Source organism: Embiotoca jacksoni, unplaced genomic scaffold, assembly GCF_022577435.1.
Source record: "Embiotoca jacksoni isolate LCO1_2020_lvr unplaced genomic scaffold, fEmbJac1.0.p SCAF_24, whole genome shotgun sequence".
NCBI lineage: Eukaryota > Metazoa > Chordata > Actinopteri > Embiotocidae > Embiotoca > Embiotoca jacksoni.
This window is the reverse complement of record NW_027185375.1, coordinates 111,411-135,255: the sequence shown is the minus strand read 5'-3', so window position 1 is coordinate 135,255 and position 23,845 is coordinate 111,411. Positions and strand designations below refer to the sequence as shown.

The 23,845-nt window shown below is 37.2% G+C and overlaps 2 protein-coding genes across 2 annotated transcripts; both read right to left on the bottom strand.

Moving 5' to 3' along the window:
* Window positions 1-1,278: 1,278 nt before the first annotated feature.
* Window positions 1,279-9,300, bottom strand: LOC138203787 (Fc receptor-like protein 5). The gene is made up of 15 exons (XM_069158784.1): window positions 9,081-9,300; window positions 8,726-8,761; window positions 6,936-7,202; window positions 6,076-6,345; window positions 5,663-5,941; window positions 5,167-5,472; window positions 4,591-4,854; window positions 3,836-4,081; window positions 3,029-3,148; window positions 2,888-2,903; window positions 2,698-2,786; window positions 2,515-2,592; window positions 2,150-2,206; window positions 1,730-1,795; window positions 1,279-1,586 (listed from the first exon to the last, which is right to left on the bottom strand). The coding sequence occupies exons 1-15, from the start codon at window positions 9,115-9,117 to the stop codon at window positions 1,579-1,581; spliced, it is 2,139 nt and encodes a 712-aa protein (XP_069014885.1). The 5' UTR covers window positions 9,118-9,300; the 3' UTR covers window positions 1,279-1,578.
* A 3,688-nt stretch (window positions 9,301-12,988) lies between these two features.
* LOC138203786 (Fc receptor-like protein 5) lies at window positions 12,989-19,832 on the bottom strand. The gene is made up of 11 exons (XM_069158783.1): window positions 19,637-19,832; window positions 18,363-18,638; window positions 16,910-17,179; window positions 16,487-16,775; window positions 16,002-16,300; window positions 15,140-15,403; window positions 14,386-14,628; window positions 14,000-14,119; window positions 13,859-13,874; window positions 13,669-13,757; window positions 12,989-13,235 (listed from the first exon to the last, which is right to left on the bottom strand). Exons 1-11 carry the CDS (start codon window positions 19,830-19,832, stop codon window positions 13,228-13,230), a joined length of 2,070 nt encoding a protein of 689 aa, XP_069014884.1. The 3' UTR covers window positions 12,989-13,227.
* Between the last annotated feature and the right edge of the window lie 4,013 nt (window positions 19,833-23,845).

The window sequence follows — 23,845 nt, the reverse complement described above, 5'->3', positions numbered from 1 at the left end:
TTAGTTTAAGCCGTGGCGCTGTGATGCAGCACATTAGGCTGAGAAAGTGAGCCGTGGCATTAATATGCAGTTTTATGCTGTATTTGAGCAAACCGTCACGTCATATTCTATGTGTTGTATCATGTCATCAATACTGACTATGAAGACCATATAAAATGCAAAAGATAGTCAACAGGGAACAATTGACAGAGGTCTCCTAATTTAACAGGTTTCAGATATTAGGTCATTTTCATTTTTTGAGAAATGATCAAGTGGATTGTAAGTCCATTTCTTTTCTAAGAACTTTCCATACACTGGACACCCCTTTCTCTATTTCAAACCTAATTTTCCAGGTAGATTCTACTTCTTTAAAAACAATCTTCTTCGGGCATTCAGCAGGATCAAGTGAGCCGTTTAACTCGAGCCCTTCAGCAAAATGCTCGGTGAAACTCAGAAGTGTAACAACAGCATTTTTCGAAAGAAGAAGTGGTACGATACCAGGAAAACTGTGCTGACCAGTGAGTCATACAAGAAACAGAACCAAGACAGAACTGAGATGTTTAATGACACACCCTGACCCTTCACATCTTCCAGAAAAACGGAGGATTTTTAGAATAAAATAACTGTATGAATGTTGACACTTACTATGGACTATTAATTAAAAGATATGAAGTACAGATGCATTATTTACAAACTTACCAAGGAGCGACATGTAACACTGTCTTCACAAATGGAGGGAAGATGCTGAAAATAATCTAGAGCATATTTCTCCATTGATTAAATTGTTACACATATTAAACATGAACACTGATAGAAATGTGCCTCATAAAATACACTTCAAGATGCAAATGTGTTGATATTTAAGCACAGCCAACCACTAAGCACAGAGTAACTGAAAGGACAATCACAGGGCCCCCTCATGTGGCTAAAAATGTGAACCTACAAGTCTTAAAATATTATATCAATGTTTCCCAAATAATAAGAAAAAAGAATATAGAAAAATAAAAGTAAGAAGAATAAAAAATTGAATAAAAAAAATTCAAAAATTCAAAAATTCAAATAAGACCAAATTTTAAGAAAAAGACAACGGTAAAAATGTAAAACCAAAAAAAGAATACATTTCTTTTAAAATAAATCACACCAAATACACAAATAAAAAAAATTACAAAATATGAATTAAAAATAGAAAAATGGTTACAAGTCTACAGAGGATAAAACAGATTAAAAGGTCTGAAGACAATCAAATAAATGAAAACAATGCTTAATTAATGGTCAAAAGTTTTTTAAAACTATACAAAAACAATGCTTAATATACATAAAACACTTTCAAATAACAGGTTATGCTGCTTGTTAACAGATCATACAAAACTGAAAAAAAATGCTGACTTTGAAGCCACACTATCACTCAGGACAAAAGCTCAATTAACTGTTGCCTTTTGGAATAAATGCAGCACATAAACACTCAATGGGAACACGTACATCATAAACAGGAGATTAAAATAATAAAACCTGTTTTTCTGTGTACAATGTAAATTATCTGCTATTAAATTGTATGTCGTTTTGCTTTTGTCATTCTCTCCATTGATTTTGCCGTCATATTTATTGATCTGAGGGAAGAGTGAAAAATGAAAAGATGGAGCGTTATTCAACAATTAAGGGGGATTCATGACAATTTACTTCAAGTGTCTGTAAAAGTAAATCATTAGTCACGAATCCTATTATGTGCACTATTTTAACGCTGCGCAATTACCAAGAGATTTTCCTGGTTTGACTTCAGAATAAACCGTCTCGTCAGCTGCTGCATGAGCTGATTTTCCTGTGAATAATGAAATAATAGGTTTAAAATATTTGACAGTAACGTCTCAAGTTAAACTGGCAATGAAATGATTTATATGGATTTCTTGAAGGAAAAGCAGCACTAACATAGTGTACAAAAGAAAACAAGAGATAACATGTTGCAGATTACAAATGATACGTAGCAATGTATTTTATCATTCCCAGCCATGTTGGTAGTTTTACACCGTATCTGTGAAATCAAACACGTATGAAAGTTCATATATACGGTTTGTATGTTGCTGTAATCGGTAAAACCTTGTTGTAGTATTAATAAAGCACAAAATTCAGAATTTTCCATCTATGTTATGTGTTTTTTACGACATCAAATACTCACCCTTCTCAGTGATGCTTTTAAGCTCCAGCAAAGAATATGTTACATCATTGGATTCATCTGAAATACATGAAAAAAAATTTTTTTTACTTCAGAGACTGTCAGTCAATCATTTGCAGTTACTTTTGGCATCATATTCTGGTCTTTCTAAAATATTCATGTTCATTACAAAGTAAGTAGGTAAAAACAAGTATGGAAACCCTGAAAATGAAATTGGTTGTAAAATTGATCATTATCCAAGTCAAAAGTCAAAGTCATTCTTCTCCATTAGATTAGGGTCTGGGCCAGTTAAAAGATTTGTAATTTATGTCAATATCTACTTATATTTTAAGAAGTATTTATAAAAAATTCCCAAAGGGTTCACTTACTTTTTCTCAACACTGAATATACTGCACCATTTTCAGCATCTTCAGGGCTTTTGATTGATTCATAGAGACTGGTATCACCTACAGAGTACAATCAAGCCAATGTTTAATTAATCATTCATTCAAATCAGATGTGGAAATGTTATGAATACTGTTTACAATACATCAGAATAAAAGTGGGCTTACCGTGGGGAGGAGGAGCGCATTTGTTGTATTGAGCTTCATCCTGGTTGGTCATGTGGTCTGTAGCAGAGCTCTGACTTGTGCTCTGAGACCTGGTGGGCCAAAAACATTTAGTGAGTACAGGAGATTTAATAAGAAACACAGGATGTGATTCTGATATGTTGAAAATGAGAAAAGTAAGCATGATACCGACCTGACAAAACATGAATCTGTGAAAAAGACAATTGTTGTTACATCATTTTTTTTAAGTGCAAAGTACATGTATAGTAATCAGAATGTCTTTGAATATTTAGAGTGTAATCAATGCAGTATGAGAAGGAAAAGTTTGACTTACCCTTTGACTGTTTGTAGCGACAAAACAGCAGCAGAAGAATAATCAGTGAAATTCCACAAAGCAGCCCAACAATCAACAGAACATGGAACAGAGATGAAGAGCTTTCAGCTCTGGAAACGGCTGGAATAAATAAAGGGTTTTAAAAAGTGTATGAATATAGCACCACTAACAGAATCTATGCAGGGAATTTTCAAAATACTGCTGTTACTACTACTATTAATAATTAACATAGCAACAAGCGACTATGATTGAGGTCGAGGCAGCCTCGGAGATGATGCTGCAGACATGTTATTGCAACACAAGTTTTGCACTGTGACTTGAACCCTCAAGCAAAAGGGTTAAGAAACATTCTGCTTACCACCGAGCTATTGGAAAGGTATATTACACAGAATGCTTCGTGACAAAGAAAACATGGAACTTAACATTTTCTGATTGTCTGATGAGTGAATTTTAGTTATAGCGACCCCTGGTGGTGTATTTGTATGGAGCTTGGTGATCAACCCATGACCCAGTCATGAAGAACTACTGTGTTCAGTTTTGTGAGAATCAGATGATGCATCACCATCATCATCATCATGGAGGACATCTACTTTTAGAAAGTTTAATAACAATTATTTTCAAAACAGATTGACGTTTCATAATTTCCTTCACAAGTCAAGATCAGCCAAGTCACACTTTGGGGCCTGAACAGTTGGTCAACTGAGGGTTTTCTTGCCCTTATGGTTTTTGCTGCACAATCACTGTTTAGCAGAGAATAATATTAGCTCATTAATGATAATCTAAACAAAAACAATATAGATTACTCACATTTTACCGCCATCCAACTCTGTGGTGATTCTTTTCCGGAGTATTGACACTTGTAGAAGCCTTCATCAGTCGTTGACACAGCAGAGATGATCATCTGACCTCTGGGGTCATTTTGGATGATTGTGTCATTTTTATAAAAAATAACATTAGAAAGAACATTTTCTGTCCTCAATTTGCAGCCAAGAATAACAGATGATCCCTCAGTTGCAGGATGGACAGGGCTCACCAGGATAATATCATCATCACCTGTAAAACCATCAGACAATATGAACACTTATTTTGAGTTCAGCTTGTTTTGCCTATTGACATAAAAGCTTCAATACAAATCACAATCAAACCAAACATTTGTGCAGAATTTGACAAATCACAACCAGCAAATGTCATTGTAGATGTTAATGTTGATGAAAAAGGTTGCACTGTACTAATTCATATGTGAACAGAGTACAGCTTTTAAGGAATGCTTATTGTTTAGAGGAATTTTGAGGCAACAATGCAGTAGCTAAGGAGCCAAGTTAAAACTAGATAACTATACAGCTACTGAAAGAAAAGGGTTTATGGTTTTTGATATGAAAACATCAGTTAATACTATTTTCCCATGTTCAATGCTGATGATGAAGAAAAGCTTTTCATTTCTAAGATAAACTTGAACTACTTAAACTGAATCTACAGGACACAGAATCATATTTACCATCTTGAAATTCCCAAACATGAAATGCAAATGTTGAAATAATTCATGAATAAAATGAAAAACTCACGCTGTCCTGTGATGTTGACTGCGTTGCTGAAGGCTGATCCAGACTCACACCAGTACACGGCAGTACTGAACAATATCTCATGAACATTACATGTTGATCCTTTCATTGTGCCCCAGAAAGAACAGTATGACAGTGAGCTGGTATCATTAAACCTCCTCACTCTCCACTCAGCAGAGTTTCCCTCACAAGTCAGTGAAACAGAGTCAGAGGTAAAGTGTTGTCCTCTGTCAGGATTCACTGTGAGAGACGCTGATGGATTAAAATCTGAAAAACAAAACCAGGATGGTGGGTCAAACCAAATGAAAATTATCATATTTAATATGAATATTTTTTTTTACCCCCTAAACAGAAATAAGTCGTTTTTGTGCCTAACCCTGACCAAACAGCGATTGTGTCACATCTAAACCAAACCATGATCCTCTCACACGGCACCTTGTGTGTCTGTATGAGATGTGAATGGCTTTGATAAAAAGTCATTATTTGATTCCTTGAGAAAGAGAAAGCGTTGCGTTTGCTGAAGGAAGACTAGAAAAGACCAACGTGAATGGAACACATCAAACAAAAATGCAAACTGACCTCCAGACCAGACAAACTTAGGATTGCTGTAAACAGTGTGATATTCTGGATCTCCTCTTCCAGCTCTGCACAAATATCCTGCTGTGTCTCTCTGTCCATGAACAATGTAGGAATCTTGTGCCGTCCCGTCGATGCTACCAGGCAGCAGCTCTTTGATGTAGGAACCAAACTTGTCTGAAATATCAGGAAGAGCTTTGTACCAGTAGAACCTCCATCCTGCAGACGGATGTTGAACCACACAGCTCAGAGTTACTGAGGCTCCAGGACTCAGCCATGATGGAGACACAGTGAGGACGGACAGGGGACCTGTTGGAAAGATGAAGACATGTTACTGAGTATTGATGGCAGATTACAAGTAACATTTGTATCCTGTATAGTTGCAGTATTTCTTTATCTATAAATGTTTGATCTCAATATATAAATGTAAAGTTGTACGATATATCATACAGTTTTAAATAAATGAGAGTCATGACTGGTAAAATATGATGTGACTTACTTTCCAATATCATCAAACTGAAGGAATCACTCCACTCTGTTGAAGAATACGAATCATCTCTGAGACGTCTCCTACAGTCGTAGTCTCCGCTGATGGATTCAGAAGCTCTGAATTTCCAGTATTTCTTGTTTTCATGGTGTACAACCGACCGGGCTCTTCTCCACTCATACACCCACTCAGTGGATTCACCTCCTGAGACTTCACATGTAAGAGTGATCATCTCACCACTGAATGTCGGGGACCAGTAGGGTTGTTGTCTTAAAACAGGCTTGTTGGGAACTGTTTCCACCACATATACACAGTTGGGACACAAACAAAAACATGAAATCAACAGAGAAATTTCCATATTGCAGGTTTCATTTTTAATTCAAATGGTAATCACAAATGTATTCAAACAAAATGACTGAACTCACAGGTTATGTGAATGGTGACTTCATTACTTCTATAAGTGTTGAAATTTGGGTTTCCTCTTACTCCTCTGCAACGGTAGATGCCTCCTTGTGATACACTGATAACTTTGTTCTGTCCATCATTTGTTGAGAGATGAACTTCACTGGTGTCTGAGGTTCGTCTGAACCACTCGTATTTCCAGCCATCAGATCTCTCCACAGAACAAGTCAGTCTCACAGTGTCTCCCACTGATATGGTTGTTGTGCCTGGTGTCAGTGTTGGCTTTGGTCTTCCTATTATTGGGGGAAAAAAACAGAATAAAAATAGATTATTACAGTTGATGGGTTGAAAAAAATAACAAAATTGTATGTTTTCATATTACGGCTGCAACCTTCCACTTGTCGTAAAATTCCTTTCTAAATTCTACATTTTCAAATTTGACAAAAGAAATTGCACTTACACTTTATTAATTAATAGTTATTTTCACTGCAGAGAAAAGATGTTTTAAACCACCGTTGATTTGTGTCCATTTCAACATGGTGTCAAAGCTAAAGTAATTATTGACTAAGTAACTATTAACTAAAAGATTATTGGCCTTTGCAGAGGTCTTCACTCTCAGATTACTCTTCTTGTTACTTCTGCAAAAGATGATATTTTACACCAAAACACACATGTAGTGATTCTGGATTACAATCTTTGAGCTTTCTAGCAACTTCTGAGAGAAAAGTATCAGGAACAGTAAAGTGTTTCAATTAAAGTTTCACCGTATTTAAAAGATGCTTACACAACAAGATTAATTAAATGTACACAGTATTACATATACTTTGAATAGGATCATAAATTCCTGCTGTCATGTCATAGTGATAAAACACTGAGGACTTACCTGATACAGTTAAAGATAGGACATTACTGCACTTTGGATCATGTGAGCTCCTCTTACGACCACAGCACTGATAGTTACCACTGTCGTAAGTTGAACTAATTGGAAGTGGGTACGTTTTATGTGAGTTGTAGGGAATAAATTCCTTGTCATCCTTTTTGATTTTGTATTCCCAGTCAGTGACTTCTCCTTCCTTCATGTCACATATGAACGTAACAGACTCGTAGGTAAAAAAAGTGGACCAGTCAGGGTCAGAGGTCAACACAGCATCTAGAACCCAACACAAACATATGCAGTATAAAACACTACACAGTTAGCAACGGAAAACACTTTTACACACTCTGTGTAACCCACGTTAGTTTTACCAGCAACTAAAGGGTTAACTCAAACATGCAGTACCGACGTGCGCTCTCGTGCACGTCGGGAGATCAAAACCGTCTCCCGGGAGACGACCCTTTACGTCTCCAAGGAAACAGCAGCGTCATGATCTACACCAGGAAGAATCTCATTTGGTTGATTTCTGCTCCATGCTTCTGAGGATGTTTATTTATTTGATCGTTAACCAGACCGACTCCGAAGGAAGAAGTTTCTTTAAGTCTGAGAAGAATCTCCGGTGAGTGACGGATGCGTTGCTAACAGTTATCCGTTGGTGTAGAGCTACAAAGGAGGACAGTTGTAACAGTTGTTAGTTGGGCTAAAGATACCGATCAGGAGAGAAGAGAACAATAACCAGTAGGAGATAAATATTAATTTGTTGATGGACATTATTTTTTACGTGGTCGATATCTGTGATTGTGGAGCTGCATGTACGTGACGGGGCTATCTAAGCGCTAGCTAAGCGCTGAGGGGTTAATGCGTCGGGAGCTGTTGAACCGAGCGGGAACGATGACGTCATGTTCTTGTTTTTAGCGCCAGAAGTAAACGGTCAGATTGAGAACAGCTGTTGAGTGTGTTGCTTAGTAACGGTGGACGGTTAAATAATGTCTGTTAGGTATAAGTGATAGATGTCACTGAGACATGAGTACATGTGTGTGTGAAATATGTTGCTATGTTAATATTGACCATAGTGAATATTTTATATATATGTGTGTGTAATACTATTTTACTGGTCATTTACTGTTACACCAACAATAGAGTTTATAAATTACAGTACTGACATCATATTCAATTCTGCTGTATGCAGATTGTTTTTTCTGGATGGATCTGTGATGGAGACAGCGATCCCCAGAAACCTCCACAGAGCGCTGGAGCTGAGTGACCCTGTGACCCCTGATCATCTTCGCTGTGAGTGAAGCTGCATTTGGTCTTCTTGGGTTCTCCTGCCGGAGCACCGACGAGCAAAAGATTGAGATCAGAGTTAGTCTGAGAGCCTCCAGACGTACACTACTGGGTAGTAGACTGAAAGACAAGAGACTGAAACTGACTGACTGAGAGAAATATCGGTATTGAGGTTATTATTTGAATTTGTTAGTTTTCTTTTATGTTGTTCCCTTGATTTTCTGTGTGTGTTAATAACTATAATAAATTGCAGTTCAGTTCCTTGTTTTAAACTGCAAACATTTGCCATGTTTCATTCACTCTCAGAGCGACCTAAAGACAGTCCTAAACTTAACACAGGAAATCTACTGTGTTACATAGACTACATATGCAAGGCACAATCAGTGTAGATACATACAATGAAAAAGACAGATGACCAAAAAGAAAGCAGAAAGAGGAAGTACTGAAGCGATTAATAGTTAATGAATAAATAAAAAGAAATAAAAGAAAGAGAAAAGTGGAAACTGTATAATTACCTTCAGCGTGTCCATTGAAGGGGAATGTACAGAGCACTGCAAGACAGGTCAAAACTTCAGATATTATCAAACTAAAGCAAATGACCAAATATTTAATTAACAAGTAACATTTGGAGTTTTACCAATTTTAGTTAACATGTAAACATAAATATATTAAATTAATCAAATCTTTGAGATGCATTAAAACAGTCCTCTACTCTCATCTGACCAAAGTTATTAATAAAATGGTGAATCTGTTCTCTTTTCTATTCACATATTTAGAAAAAGGAACAAGTGACTGATAGCCTGTTGCTCTCACTGAAACCTTTTCATCAATCCGTACGATTTAAACAGAAAAAGTCGGTGATGTACTCACAGAATAATCCCAGCTCACAGAGCAAAGTGTGCCCCATCCTCACATCCAGTCCAGATACTTCTGAGAAATTCTCTGTCCTTAGAGTGAAGCTGCAGCATTACAGAAACCCAGAATTGTTCGGAAACAGAAGTTACATTTCATATATTTTGGGTGACTTTCTTTTTTTTTTTTTTTTTTTTTTCAAACTTCTTCAGCTTGTTTCTGCTTCCTTCCTTTTTCACACACCTAAAACAACTGAACAGAGTTTGACCACAGCCTGCTATGACTTCCTCTCACAGCACTGGTGAAACATATTCGACACATTCTCACGCAAATGTTTGTGCCTGTTCTCTGATAAAGCAATAGACTGAAAACTACAACCTACAAGTCGTTTTCCAACATTTATAAAACATAAGACAACTGAAGACAAGCAGAGTGAACATAACAATGTCAACAAGTCATCTCCTGCCAAGAGAACCTACATTGAACTGTCGTCTTATCAGCTTTTCATTCCCATGTAAAGCACTTTGAATTTCACTAACCTGTATGAAACATAAGTGCAGGAAATTTAAACAACTGGGGAAATTCAAAATATAATTTTAATGATTTTTTTTTTAATGCATTTTAAACTCAGGAATAACTCTTCAAAGGACATAAAGTTCATGTGTTTGAGCTTTAGTCAGGCCTTACTTACATTTTTGTTGTCTTTGCTTCCTCCTGGTCTGCTTCTTATGTTTGGTGGGAGCATCAGCACCTTTATAGAGCCCATTAAAGCATTAAGGTAAATACTTTTGAAAATGCAAGGACAGATTCAAAGGTTTATGTTTTGGTCCTTTATGTTCCAACTGCTGCTGACAGTGACACTCACTGAGAATAAGACATTTCAGTTTCCAGCCATTATATGATCATCTGGTAGGCTACTGCTGGCTTGCAAAGGGTCAGTGACTTTTGATGCTACTGTAAAGGTAGCAGCATAAATTCATTAAAGGTTTGAAATATGCTGTTCAATAAATACATTGCCACCGAGAATGAGTAAAGTACACTAATAACAGAGGTGTCACACTCACTGACACACTCACTGGTAATCGTGCACTTTCTGATCCAACAGTGAAACTTTCATCTGAAAATATGTTCATTCTGAGTTGAGCTTCACTAAAGTATTCGATTACCCGAACACAGAATCTTTTTACGTCTCCACCTGATGGTGAAATTGTGGTTTTGAGTTTGGTCATGACTTCACCAACAGGAAGTGATTGAGCTTGAGCAAAGCGGAAATCGTGACATCAACAGAAATGAGGGTGAAGAGAGTATGAATAATAATCCTAAAAATAAGAATTAAAATAACAATAAAAAAGAATATAAATAAAAACAAACATGAGCATGAAAAAATTGTATGAAAAAAATCTGTAAAAGATTTATAAAAAAAATAAAAATAAAAGATTAAAAGGTCTGAAGTCTAACAAATAAATGAAAAAAAAATACTGACACCTCAGTACAAAAAATAAAAACCGACGTTTTTTTAAACTACAAAAAATTATGTTTAATGTACATAAAATGCTTTATCATAACAGGATAAGCGTTGCTGCAGGACTTCCTCTCCTGTGAACACAGAGATGATTCTTGTAACCACTTTTGTGCTACGATGAAAATAAGAAGCCGCAGGAACATCTGAGTTAAGGTTTCCACAAATACAAAGAATATCAGTGTATTATAGCTTTTATTAATCCACTGATGTAAACTGTTAATGCATATAGAAAAAATGTCAAATCAACAGAATTACAACCCATGACATGATCTTATCTGTCCTTCAGAAACTTATTAGAGAATAACAACTACAGGTGATTGCAGACTTTGCTTACCTTGTTTTATTCTTGCCTTTGCTTTTATTGTGGCGGGTGACCTGTGGATACATCAGACTTCTCTGAAACAGAAGCCAGATGTCAGGATCTATTCATCCAGCAGACAAGATACACTGTACAGATGTTGGATGAATGAACTGAAGAAATGTGGGACGCTCTTGTCTCACTACATTACTAGATATTGAAATAAACATAAAAATACACAGAAATGAATTGATGTCCCCACACTGACTCTTTATGTTATGAGGTGCGGCAGGATCGGACCCAAATGCAGACACAAAAACGAGTTCAGGTACAGAACAGACTTTATTTTCTGGTGGAGGATGAGTCCGAGGCAGGCTGGCAAGCTGGATAGAGCGTGTGGTCTCCCGAGGTCCGACACAGGGTAGCAGGCAGGATAGAGGTAGTCCACGGCACGACACATGGCTGGCAGCATTGGCAACAGGTTGTGGGTGAGTGGACGTAGCAAATCGTATGAAACGACAACCCAGGACTGCAGGACCAGGGTTGATATCGTGTTGGGAGGTGATTAGTGGGATGAGGAACCGGTGTGTCAACCTGCAGGTGGTAATCAGCTGGATTGTCTGCAGCTGTGCAGGCTGATCAGGGGCGTGGCCATGGGAGGTGTCTGGAGGCGGGCAGAGGAGGACAGAACAAAACTAGAAGCACATGGAAAACAACAACAAACGGGAATGACAGAACACATCAGGAGAGGAGATCTGGGAGACCAAAATGTTAACAGGGTTACAGGGATCCGGACACTTTAGCTGTGATCTCTTTTGTTTGTTGATATTTAGTCTTAATTGCGAGTGTATTCTAGATCAGAATCTGTGGAGGCTATGATTTTGTAAAGCCAACTTGAGACACTGTATGTTACAGTATATTGTGCAAAATAAATAAACGTTAATTGGCATGCAATTCCTAAATTTGCAGCAGAAACTGTACTACACAAAATATAATATAAAACAAGTCAGTGACGGACTACTTTTGAAAATTGTTGGGCCTCTTCGTTTTGTATGAGAAGTCATGGAGAAGATGGGGGGACATATTTCATGATCTGTAAGAGTGAAAACCTAAGAGTTACACAATTCAGTGTTTAGGCATATCGCTGAGATGGAAATATACTGGGAACAAATCACACTGAGCATACAAGAGCAGAGACACGTTGTACATAAATAAAACAAATACCCAGAACTCTTCCAAGACTTGGATGTGCAAAGGATTTGATAGTTTGCACCTCTGGTGACATCTAGTGGTATAAAGTAGCTCACCAAGGTAACTTCTTACTGGAACACTGGAAGCATCACCTCTTCTAAGATAATCAGGTGAATCCTCCAAAAAGGTAAGTTTTTAAAAGTGATGCAGAACAAAACCTTTCTGAAATACTTTATATATTTCATTCAATTTGGAATGAGAGATGTTTTTTTTTCTAAAGTCAGTGATGTACTCACAGAATAATCCCAGCTCACAGAGCAAAGTGTGCCCCATCCTCACATCCAGTCCAGATACTTCTGGAAATTCTTTGTCCTCAGAGTGAAGCTGCAGCATTACAGAAACCCAGAAATGTTTGGAAACAGAAGTTATATTTCATCTATTGTAGGTGATGTTGTTTTCTTTCAACTTGTTTTCGCCTCCTTCCTTTTTCACAGAACTAACAACTGAACAGGGTTTGACCACCGTCTGCTTTGACTTCCTCTCCCAGCAATGATAAAACATATTTGACAGATTCTCATGTAATGGTTTGTGCCTGGTCTCCCTGAAGACAAGCAGCGTGAACATAACAATATCAAAGTTCATCTATTGACAAGAGACTTCCAACATCAGAACATTTCAAAAATCAGCAAAAACAAGACTAAAAGTAAAAATAATAGTCGTCGTAAAAATGAGTATGAAAAAGTCTGGAAAAGATTTTTTAAAAAAAGATTAAAAGGTCTGAAGCCAAATGAAATGAAAAAATACTGACAACTTACTGCAAGAAAAGAAAACAACTTTATTGATGCTCCAAATTAAAAAAAATTTAACTCAAAAAATAATGTTTAATATACATTAAATACTTTATCATAACAGGATATGTGGTTTGTTAACAGATTGCACAAAAATTGAAAAGATGCTGACTTACAGTATAAAAGCTCAATTAACTGTTGCCTTTTGGAATAAATGCAGATCATGAACAACACGTACATCATAAACAGGAGATTAAAATCATGATACATTTCTTTCATGTATGTACACTGTAAATAATCTGCTATTGAATTGTATGTACTTTTGATTTTGTCATCCATCCGTCGGTTCCGTTGATACAGATCTCTTTATTGATCTGGAGGAAAAGCAAAGAATGAAAGGATGCAGGGTTTTTCAACAATTAAAGGTGATTTATGAGAATTTACTTCCATTTGTAACACATTCATTATAGAAGTCAGCTTTGGCAAATCCTTAAAATATGTTTTGAGGTCATTCCATATCTCTGTTGGATTAAAGTCTGGGCTAATCAAATATTTATAATTTAGATGATAACGTGAATATATTCCAAGAAACTTTTACACATAAAGGCTCCACCCACCTCAAATTGCAACTTCATATATTACACCATTTTCATCTTCTTCAGGGCTTTTGATTGATTCATAGATAGAAACATCACCTACAGAGTAAAATCAAGCCACAGTTTGCTTAACGATTCATTTAAAATCAGATAAACACATGGAAATGTTATGATTACAGTTTACAACATGTCAGAATAAAAGTAGAGTTACCGTGGAGAAGAGCAGCGTATGTGTTGTGTTGAGCTTCATCCTGGTTGGTCATGTGGTCTGTAGCAGAGCTCTGACTTGTGCTCTGAGACCTGGTGGGCCAAAAACATTTAGTGAGTACAGTAGATTTAATAAGAAACACAGGATGTGATTCTGATATGTTGAAAATGAGAAAAGTAAGCATGATACCGACCTGACAAAACATGAATCTGTGAAAAAGACAATTGCTGTTACTTCATTTTTTTTAAGTGCAATGTACATGTATAGTAATCAGAATGTCTTTGAATATTTAGAGTGTAATCAATTCAATATGAGAAGGAAAAGTTTGACTTACCCTTTGACTGTTTGTAGCGACAAATCAGCAGCAGAAGAATAATCAGTGAAATTCCACAAAGCAGCCCAACAATCAACAGAACATGGAACAGAGATGAAGAGCTTTCAGCTCTGGAAACGGCTGGAATAAAAAGAAAAACATTTTTAATGCAAGAGTATAGTATCGCCAGAAGAATCTACTAAAGGAATTTTCTAAATACTACTGTCGTGATTAATATTAACAATAATATATTTATTTATTTATTTTGCAGGGACAATACACACCAATCAACAGCAAAACTGTAAGTTAGCCAGAGTTAGCCAGAGAGGCTAATTTTCATCTGCTGTCCCGGCCAGATGTTTGAAGGCAGCCGAAAATTACAAAATGTTAAAAAACTGATTACTCACATTTTACCGCCATCCAACTCTGTGGTGATTCTTTTCCGGAGTATTGACACTTGTAGAAGCCTTCATCAGTCGTTGACACAGCAGAGATGATCATCTGACCTCTGGTGTCATTTTGGATGATTTTGTCATTTTTATAAAAAATAACATTAGAAAGAACATTTTCTGTCCTCAACTTGCAGTCAAGAATAACAGATGATCCCTCAGTTGCAGGATGGACAGGGCTCACCAGGATAATATCATTACCTGTAAAACCATCAGACAATATGAACACTTATTTTGAGGTCAGCTTGTTTTGCCTATTGACATAAAAGCTTCAATACAAATCACAATCAAACCAAACGTTTGTGCAGAATTTGACAAATCATAACCAGCAAATGTCATTGTAGATGTTAATGTTGATGAAAAAGGTTGCACTGTACTAATTCATATGCAAACAGACTTCAGCTTTTAAGGAATGCTTATTGTTTAGAGGAATTTTGAGACAACAATGCAGTAGCTAAGGAGCCAAGTTAAAACTAGATAACTATACAGCTACTGAAAGAAAAGGGTTTATGGTTTTTGATACGAAAACATCAGTTAATACTATTTTCCCATGTTCAACGCTGATGATGAAGAAAAGCTTTTCATTTTCTACGATTGGACTTGAACTAATTAAACTGAATCTACAGGACACAGAATAATATTTGCCACCTTGAAATTCCCAAACATGAAATGTAAATGTTGAAATAATTCATGAATAAATTGAAAAACTCACGCTGTCCTGTGATGTTGACTGCGTTGCTGAAGGCTGATCCAGACTCACACCAGTACACGGTAGTACTGAACAATATCTCATGAACATTACATGTTGATCCATTCATTGTGCCCCAGAAAGAACAGTATGACAGTGAGCTGGTATCATTAAACCTCCTCACTCTCCACTCAGTAGAGTTTCCCTCACAGGTCAGTGAAACAGAGTCAGAGGTGAAGTGTTGTGCTCTGTCAGGATTCACTGTGAGAGACGCTGATGGATTAAAATCTGAAAAACAAAACCAGGATGGTGGGTCAAACCAAATGACAAGTTCCGTGCTATAATATTTAAAAGAAAATTAAAATTACAATTAAAAAAAAAATACAATATTGAATTAATACTTTGTGATGAGTAAAGTTCTGAATATTTGTTTAAATTGAACATATCCAAGTAACAGCTTTAAAACAAAAACAATGTGACCTATATAAAGTAAAAGGATACCAATTAACCAAAAGACGTTAAAGAAAATAAATTTTAACCAGATGTTGTTGTGAAATTTCATTGGGAAGTTGTGAAGTGGAACAAACCACTGATTAAATGATGAAGCAAAAGTCAACAGTTCCATCATTAGTCAGTCAAGATTTGTTCCCCCTTAAACATAAATAAGTAGTTTTTGTGCCTAACCCTGACCAAACAACGATTGTGTCACATCTAAACCAAACCATGATCCTCTCACACGGCACCTTGTGTGTCTGTATGAGATGTGAATGGCTTTGATAAAAAGTCAGTATTTGATTCCTTGAGAATGAGAAAGCGCTGCGTTTGCTGAAGGAAGACTAGAAAAACCAACGTGAATGGAACACATCAAACAAACATGCAAACTGACCTCCAGACCAGACAAACTTAGGATTGCTGTAAACAGTGTGATATTCTGGATCTCCTCTTCCAGCTCTGCACAAATATCCTGCTGTGTCTCTCTGTCCATGAACAATGTAGGAATCTTGTGCCGTCCCGTCGATGCTACCAGGCAGCAGCTCTTTGATGTAGAAACCAAACTTGTCTGAAATATCAGGAAGAGCTTTGTACCAGTAGAACCTCCATCCTGCAGACGGATGTTGAACCACACAGCTCAGAGTTACTGAGGCTCCAGGACTCAGCCATGATGGAGACACAGTGAGGACGGACAGGGGTCCTGTTGGAAAGATGAAGACATGTTACTGAGTATTGATGGCAGATTACAAGTAACATTTGTATCCTGTATAGTTGCAGTATTTCTTTATCTATGAATGTTTGATCTCAATATATAAATGCAAAGTTGTACGCTATATCATACAGTTTAAATAAATGAGAGTCATGACTGGTAAAATATGATGTGACTTACTTTCCAATATCACCAAACTGAAGGAATCACTCCAGTCTGTTGAAGAATACGAGTCATCTCTGAAACGTCTCCTACAGTCGTAGTCTCCGCTGATGGATTCAGAAGCTCTGAATTTCCAGTATTTATTGTTTTCATGGGTTACAACTGACCGGGCTCTTCTCCACTCATACACCCACTCAGTGGATTCACCTCCTGAGACTTCACATGTAAGAGTGATCATCTGACCACTGAATGTCGGGGACCAGTAGGGTTGTTGTCTTAAAACAAGCTTGTTGAGAACTGTTTCCACCACATATACACAGTTGGGATACAAACAAAAACATGAAATCAACAGAGAAAGTTCCATATTGCAGGTTTCATTCTTAATTCAAATGGTAATCACAAATGTATTCAAACAAAATGACTGAACTCACAGGTTATGTGAATGGTGACGTCATCACTTACATCAGTGTAGAAACCTGGGTTTCCTCTTACTCCGAAACAACGATAGATGCCTCCTCGTGATACACTGATGACGTTGTTCTGTCCGTCATTTGTTGAGAGTTGAACTTCTTTGGTGTTTGAGGTTCGTCTGAACCACTCGTATTTCCAGCCATCAGATCTCTCCACAGAACAAGTCAGTCTCACAGTGTCTCCCACTGATATGGTTGTTGTGCCTGGTGTCAGTGTTGGCTTTGGTCTTCCTATTATTGGAGAAAAAAAGAATAAAGAAAAGATTATTACAAGTGATGGTGTAACAATTCACCCTAACTAATAGTAAGGGAAAAAGCTACACGCTATTAAAGGGAACGGACAGACCTGATTTCGTCGTATGGTTCCAGCCTGCTGAACTCCTGGTTAACTAAAAAACTCAAAACCTAAACATAACATCCTTACCTTTACCTGCCCATAATGTGGAACAAAAATATAAATGAAGGAAAGTGACACAAGTTGGTTGAGAGGTGTAATATATTAAAGGGGAAAAAATACAAATTAGGACGCGTCCCACCTGGACGGTAATTACCAAACAAAGAGGGGTGTCGTAACAAACAAAGACCGCCCCCAACACACAAACAATACCTGCCGAATAGCCCCAAACAACCCAAATACCTCCTGACCCCAAGTACACAACCATAAATAGTCTTTGTTGACTTAAAAAAAAAGTCTCTAAACGAAAAAAGGTTCGATACCCGGTGAAACGTGGTGAGCCGCCACGGTTTAATGCCTCCAAGCAAAGTCCGCGCAGATCTCCCCACCGCTGTTCGTCTAGAAGTTAAAACTCTTCTTCTGGCAGAAAAAGTCCATATTTCAGATAATCCAAAAGGAAGATACTCCACGACGTGGTTCCCTTGGGCAAGATCCCCTGGACTCGCCGCCAGGTATTGTTCTCTGGACGCCGCCTCCACCATACACCTAAGCCCTCTCTCAGTGACGTCACTTACCTTCATTATATAGTCCAGTTATTTAGGAAAATAATCATAAAAACGCATGTCCATTGGCCGTGCAGATGCCACCGGCCACTGACAATAGATGATGTACAATCCGCGGTGATAGCAACCAAATGAACAAATTACATGTCCCCATCACAGTGACTGTACAAATGGTGAACTTAGGTGGTCATTACAATGGGTTGAAAAAAACAACAAAATTGTATGTTTTCATATTACAGCTGCAACCTTCCACTTGTAGTCAAATTCCTTTCTAAATTCTCCATCTTTAAATTTGAAAAAAGAAATTGCACTTACATTTTATTAATTACCAACTATCAGGTGCAACATGATGAAGACAAACTCTAATCTGTTCACTCACTGTCTGAATAAAGATGCAACATGGAGCAATTTTGCACATTAGAGAATTTAGACAGTACACACAACAAACGTGACTTACGTGATACTGACAATGTGATGGCTTCACTCCAGTCTGTTGAAGAATACGAGTCATCTCTGAGACGTCTCCTGCAGTCGTAGTCTCCGCTGATGGATTCAGAAGCTCTGAATGTCCAGTATTTATTGTTTTCATGGTGTACAACGGACCGGGCTCTTCTCCACTCATACACCCACTCAGTGGATTCACCTCCTGAGACTTCACATGTAAGAGTGGTCATCTCACCACTGAATGCCGGGGACCAGTAGGGTTGTTGTCTTAAAACAGTCTTGTTGAGAACTGTTTCCACCACATATACACAGTTGGGATACAAACAAAAACATGAAATCAACAGAGAAAGTTCCATATTGCAGGTTTCATTCTTAATTCAAATGGTAATCACAAATGTATTCAAACAAAATGACTGAACTCACAGGTTAGATGAATGGTGACTTTATCACTTATATCAGTGTAGAAATCTGGGTTTCCTCTTACTCCTCTGCAATGGTAGATGCCTCCTCGTGATACACTGATAACTTTGTTCTGTCCATCATTTGTTGAGAGTTGAACATCTTTGGTGTCTGAGGTTCGTCTGAACCACTCGTATTTCCAGCCATCAGATCTCTCCACAGAACAAGTCAGTCTCACAGTGTCTCCCACTGATATGGTTGTTGTGCCTGGTGTCAGTGTTGGCTTTGCTCTTCCTATTATTAGGGAAAAAGAACAGAATAAAAAAAAAAAGATTATTACAGTTGATGGGTTGAAAAAATAACAAAATTGTATATTTTCATATTACGGCTGCAACTTTACACTTGTAGTAAAATTCTTTTCTAAATTCTACATTTTCAAATTTGACAAAAAAAATTGCACTTACACTTTATTAATTAATAGTTATTTTCACTGCAGAGAAAAGATGTTTTAAACCACCGTTGATTTGTGTCCATTTCAACATGGTGTCAAAGCTAAAGTAACTATTAACGAAGTAACTATTAACTAAAAGATTATTGGCCTTTGCAGAGGTCTTCACTCTCAGATTACTCTTCTTGTTACTTCTGCAAAAGATGATATTTTACACCAAAACACACATGTAGTGATTCTGGATTACAATCTTTGAACTTTCTCGCAACTTCTGAGAGAAAAGTATCAGGAACAGTGAAGTGTTTCAATTAAAGTTTCACTGTATTTAAAAGATTCTTACACAACAAGATTAATTAAATGTACACGGCATTACATATACTTTGAATAGGGATCATAAATTCCTGCTGTCATGTCATAGTGATAAAATACTGAGGACTTACCTGATACAGTTAAAGATAGGACATTACTGCACTTTGGATCATGTGAGCTCCTCTTACGACCGCAGCACTGATAGTTACCACTGTAGTAAGTTGAACTAATTTCAAATGGGTGCATTTTATGTGAGTTGTAGGGAATCACTTCTTCGTCATCCTTTTTGATTTTGTATTCCCAGTCAGTGACTTCTCCTTCCTTCATGTCACATATGAACGTAACAGTCTCGCCGGTAAAATAAGTGGACCAGTCAGGGTCAGAGGTCAACACAGCATCTAGAACCCAACACAAACATATGCAGTATAAAACACTACACAGTTAGCAACGGAAAACACTTTTACACACTATGCAAGGAACAATCAGTGTAGATACATACAATGAAAAAGACAGATGACCAAAAAGAAAGCAGAAAGAGGAAGTACTGAAGCGATTAATAGGTAATGAATGAATAAAAAGAAATAAAAGAAAGAGAAAAGTGGAAACTGTATAATTACCTTCAGCATGTCCATTGAAGGGGAATGTACAGAGCACTGCAAGACAGGTCAAAACTTCAGATATTATCAAACTAAAGCAAATGACCAAATATTTAATGAACAAGTAACATTTGGAGTTTTACCAATGTTAGTTAACATATGAACATGAATATGTTAAATTAATCAAATCTTTGAGATGCATTAAAACAGTCCTCTACTCTCATCTGACCAAAGTTATTAATAAAATGGTGAATCTGTTCTCTTTTCTATTCACATATTCAGAAAAAGGAACAAGTGACCGATAGCCTGTTGCTCTCACTAAAACCTATTCATCAATCCGTACGATTTAAACAGAAAAAGTCGGTGATGTACTCACAGAATAATCCCAGCTCACAGAGCAAAGTGTGCCCCATCCTCACATCCAGTCCAGATACTTCTGAGAAATTCTTTGTCCTTAAAGTGAAGCTGCAGCATTACAGAAACCCACAAATGTTCAGAAACAGAAGTTATATTTCAAATATTTTGGGTGTCTTTTTATCTTCTTCTTTTTCTTTCAACTTCTTCTTCAGCTTGTTTCTGCTTCCTTTCTTTTTCACACAGCTAACAGAACTGAACAGAGTTTGACCACAGCCTGCTATGACTTCCTCTCACAGCACTGGTGAAACATATTTGACACATTCTCACGCAAATGTTTGTGCCTGTTCTCTGATAAAGTAATAGACTGAAAACTACAACTTACAAGTCATTTTCCAACATTTATAAAATATAAGACAACTGAAGACAAGCAGAGTGAACATAACAATGTCAACAAGTCATCTACTGCCAAGAGAACCTACATTGAACTGTTGTCTTATCAGCTTTTCATTCCCATGTAAAGCACTTTGAATTTCACTAACCTGTATGAAACATAAGTGAAGAAAATTTAAACAACTGGGGAAATTCTAAATATAATTTTAATGATTTTTTTTTAATGCATTTTAAACTCAGGAAAACTCTTCAAAGGACATAAAGTTCATGTGTTTGAGCTTTAGTCAGGCCTTACTTACATTTTTGTTGTCTTTGCTTCCTCCTGGTCTGCTTCTTATGTTTGGTGGGAGCATCAGCACCTTTATAGAGTCCATTAAAGCATTAAGGTAAATACTTTTGAAAATACAAGGACAGATTCAAAGGTTTATGTTTTGGTCCTTTATGTCCCAACTGCTGCTGACAGTGACACTCACTGAGAATAAGACATTTCAGTTTCCAGCCATTATATGATCATCCTGTAGGCTACTGCTGGCTTGCAAAGGGTCAGTGACTTTTGATGCGACTGTAATGGTAGCAGCATAAATTCATTAAATGTTTGAAATATGCTGTTCAATAAATACATTGCCACCGAGAATGAGTAAAGTACACTAATAACAGAGGTGTCACACTCACTGACACACTCACTGGTAATCGTGCACTTTCTGATCCAACAGTGAAACTTTCATCTGAAAATATGTTCATTCTGAGTTGAGCTTCACTAAAGTGTTCGATTACCCGAACACAGAATCTTTTTACGTGTCCACCTGATGGTGAAATTGTGGTTTTGATTTTGGTCATGACTTCACCAACAGGAAGTGATTGAGCTTGAGCAAAGCGGAAATCGTGACATTAATAGAAATGAGGGTGAAGAGAGTATGAATAATAATCCTAAAAATAAGAATTAAAATAACAATAAAAAAGACTATAAATAAAAACAAACATGAGCATAAAAAATTGTATGAAAAAAATCTGTAAAAGATTAATAAAAAAATAAAAAAAATAAAAAGATTAAAAGGTCTGAAGTCTAACAAATAAATGAAAAAAAAAATACTGGCAAATGAATAAAAATGAAACTTTTCAACAAACATATTTGACACTTTCATAATCTTTTAATCGTGTAAAGTAACGTTGATCATGATATATAATAATAGTAGAAGTATTTTTTCGTGTCCACACAGGAGCCTCCTCATGTAAACATTGTTGAAGAATCTGACTTTCAATCTGCATTAACAGCAAAAGACCTCATATTTCAAACTTTCACCTGATGCAGCATTATTAAACAGTATACATTCAAAGTTTCCCGCAAAAACTTCTAAATAAATGTAAATAATTATAGGAAGTGATTATGCAATGCATGAATAGCAAATAGGAGACGTGTGCTTTGTGCCAAAAGAGGCAGTATTGAGTCTATATGAAATTCAAATGAACTACTGAGCATGTCTGATATTTGAGTACCAGAATTGCAGACAATGATCTCATAAAATGCTTTGCTTTGGTTTTTGTTCTCTTTACAGACTTCGGAAAACAGGGTTATCCAATTTATATGGATGTTATTAAGAGCTATAAGCCAGTTAATAATTTGTAGAATAACTCACCACAGTGTGCACCCAACATGCATCGTTGCCAAGAGCTGTTCACACTTTGGCCTCAGAATAAACTGCTGCATCCGTTGCTGCAGGACTTCCTTTCCTTTGAACAGAGATGATTCTCGTAACCACTTTTGTGCTTCGATGAAAACAATGAGCCGCAGGGACATTTGAGTTAAGGTTTCCACAAATACAAAGAATATCAGTGTATTATAGCTTTTATTAATCCACTGATGTAAACTGTTAATGCATATAGACAAAATGTCAAATCAACAGAATTACAACCCATGACATGATCTTATTTGTCCATCATAAACTTATTGGAGAATAACAACTGCAGGTGATTGCAGACTTTGCTGACCTTGTTTTTTTCTTGCCTTTGCTTTTATTGTGGCGGGTGACCCGTGGATACGTCAGACTCCTCTGAAACAGAAGCCAGATGTCAGGATACATTCATCCAGCAGACAAGATACACTGTACAGATGTTGGATGAATGAACTGAAGAAATGTGGGACGCTCTTGTGTCGCTACATTACTAGATATTGAAATAAACATAAAAATACACAGAAATAAATTGATGTCCCCACACTGACTCTTTATGTTATGAGATGCAGCAGGATCGGACCCAAATGCAAACAGAAAACCGAGTTCAGGTACAGAACAGACTTTATTTTCTGGTGGAGGATGAGTCCGAGGCAGGCTGGCAAGCTGGATGGAGCGTGTGGTCTCCCGAGGTCTGACACAGGGTAGCAGGCAGAATAGAGGAAGTCCACGGCACGACACATGGCTGGCAGCATTGGCAACAGGTTGTGGGTGAGTGGACGTAGCAGATCGTATGAAACGACAACCCAGGACTGCAGGACCAGGGTTGATATCGTGTCGGGAGGTGATTAGTGGGATGAGGAACCGGTGTGTCAACCTGCAGGTGGTAATCAGCTGGATTGTCCTCAGCTGTGCAGGCTGATCAGGGGCGTGGCCATGGGAGGTGTCTGGAGGCAGGCAGAGGAGGACAGAACAAAACTAGAAGCACATGGAAAACAACAACAAACAGGGGAATGACAGAACACATCAGGAGAAGAGATCTGGGAGACCAACATGTTAACAGGGTTAGACAGGGATCCGGACACTTTAGCTGTGGTCTCTTTTGTTTGTTGGTATTTAGTCTTATTTACGAGTGTATTCTGGGTCAGGATCTGTGGAGGCTATGATTTTGTAAAGCCAACCTGAGACACTGTATGTTACAGTATATTGTGCAAAATAAATATACATTAATTTGCATGCAATTCCCAAATTTGCAGCAGAAACTGTACAACACAAAATATGATATAAAACAAGTCAGTGACGGACTACTTTTGAAAATTGTTGGGCTTCT

Coding starts and splice junctions, on each gene's coding strand:
- LOC138203787 (XM_069158784.1), bottom strand. CDS start 9,117: ATGGGGCACACTTTGCTCTGTGAGCTGGGATTATTCT. Junction 5,473..5,662: donor CAGTTTGATGATATTGGAAA/GTAAGTCACATC, acceptor TCTTTCCAACAG/GTCCCCTGTCCGTCCTCACT. Junction 4,082..4,590: donor AGTCAACATCACAGGACAGC/GTGAGTTTTTCA, acceptor ATGGTTTTACAG/GTGATGATGATATTATCCTG.
- LOC138203786 (XM_069158783.1), bottom strand. CDS start 19,832: ATGAAGGAAGGAGAAGTCACTGACTGGGAATACAAAATCAAAAAGGAT. Junction 18,639..19,636: donor CCTATCTTTAACTGTATCAG/GTAAGTCCTCAG, acceptor TGGTGGAAACAG/TTCTCAACAAGACTGTTTTA. Junction 16,776..16,909: donor CGTCACCATTCACATAACCT/GTGAGTTCAGTC, acceptor TGGTGGAAACAG/TTCTCAACAAGCTTGTTTTA.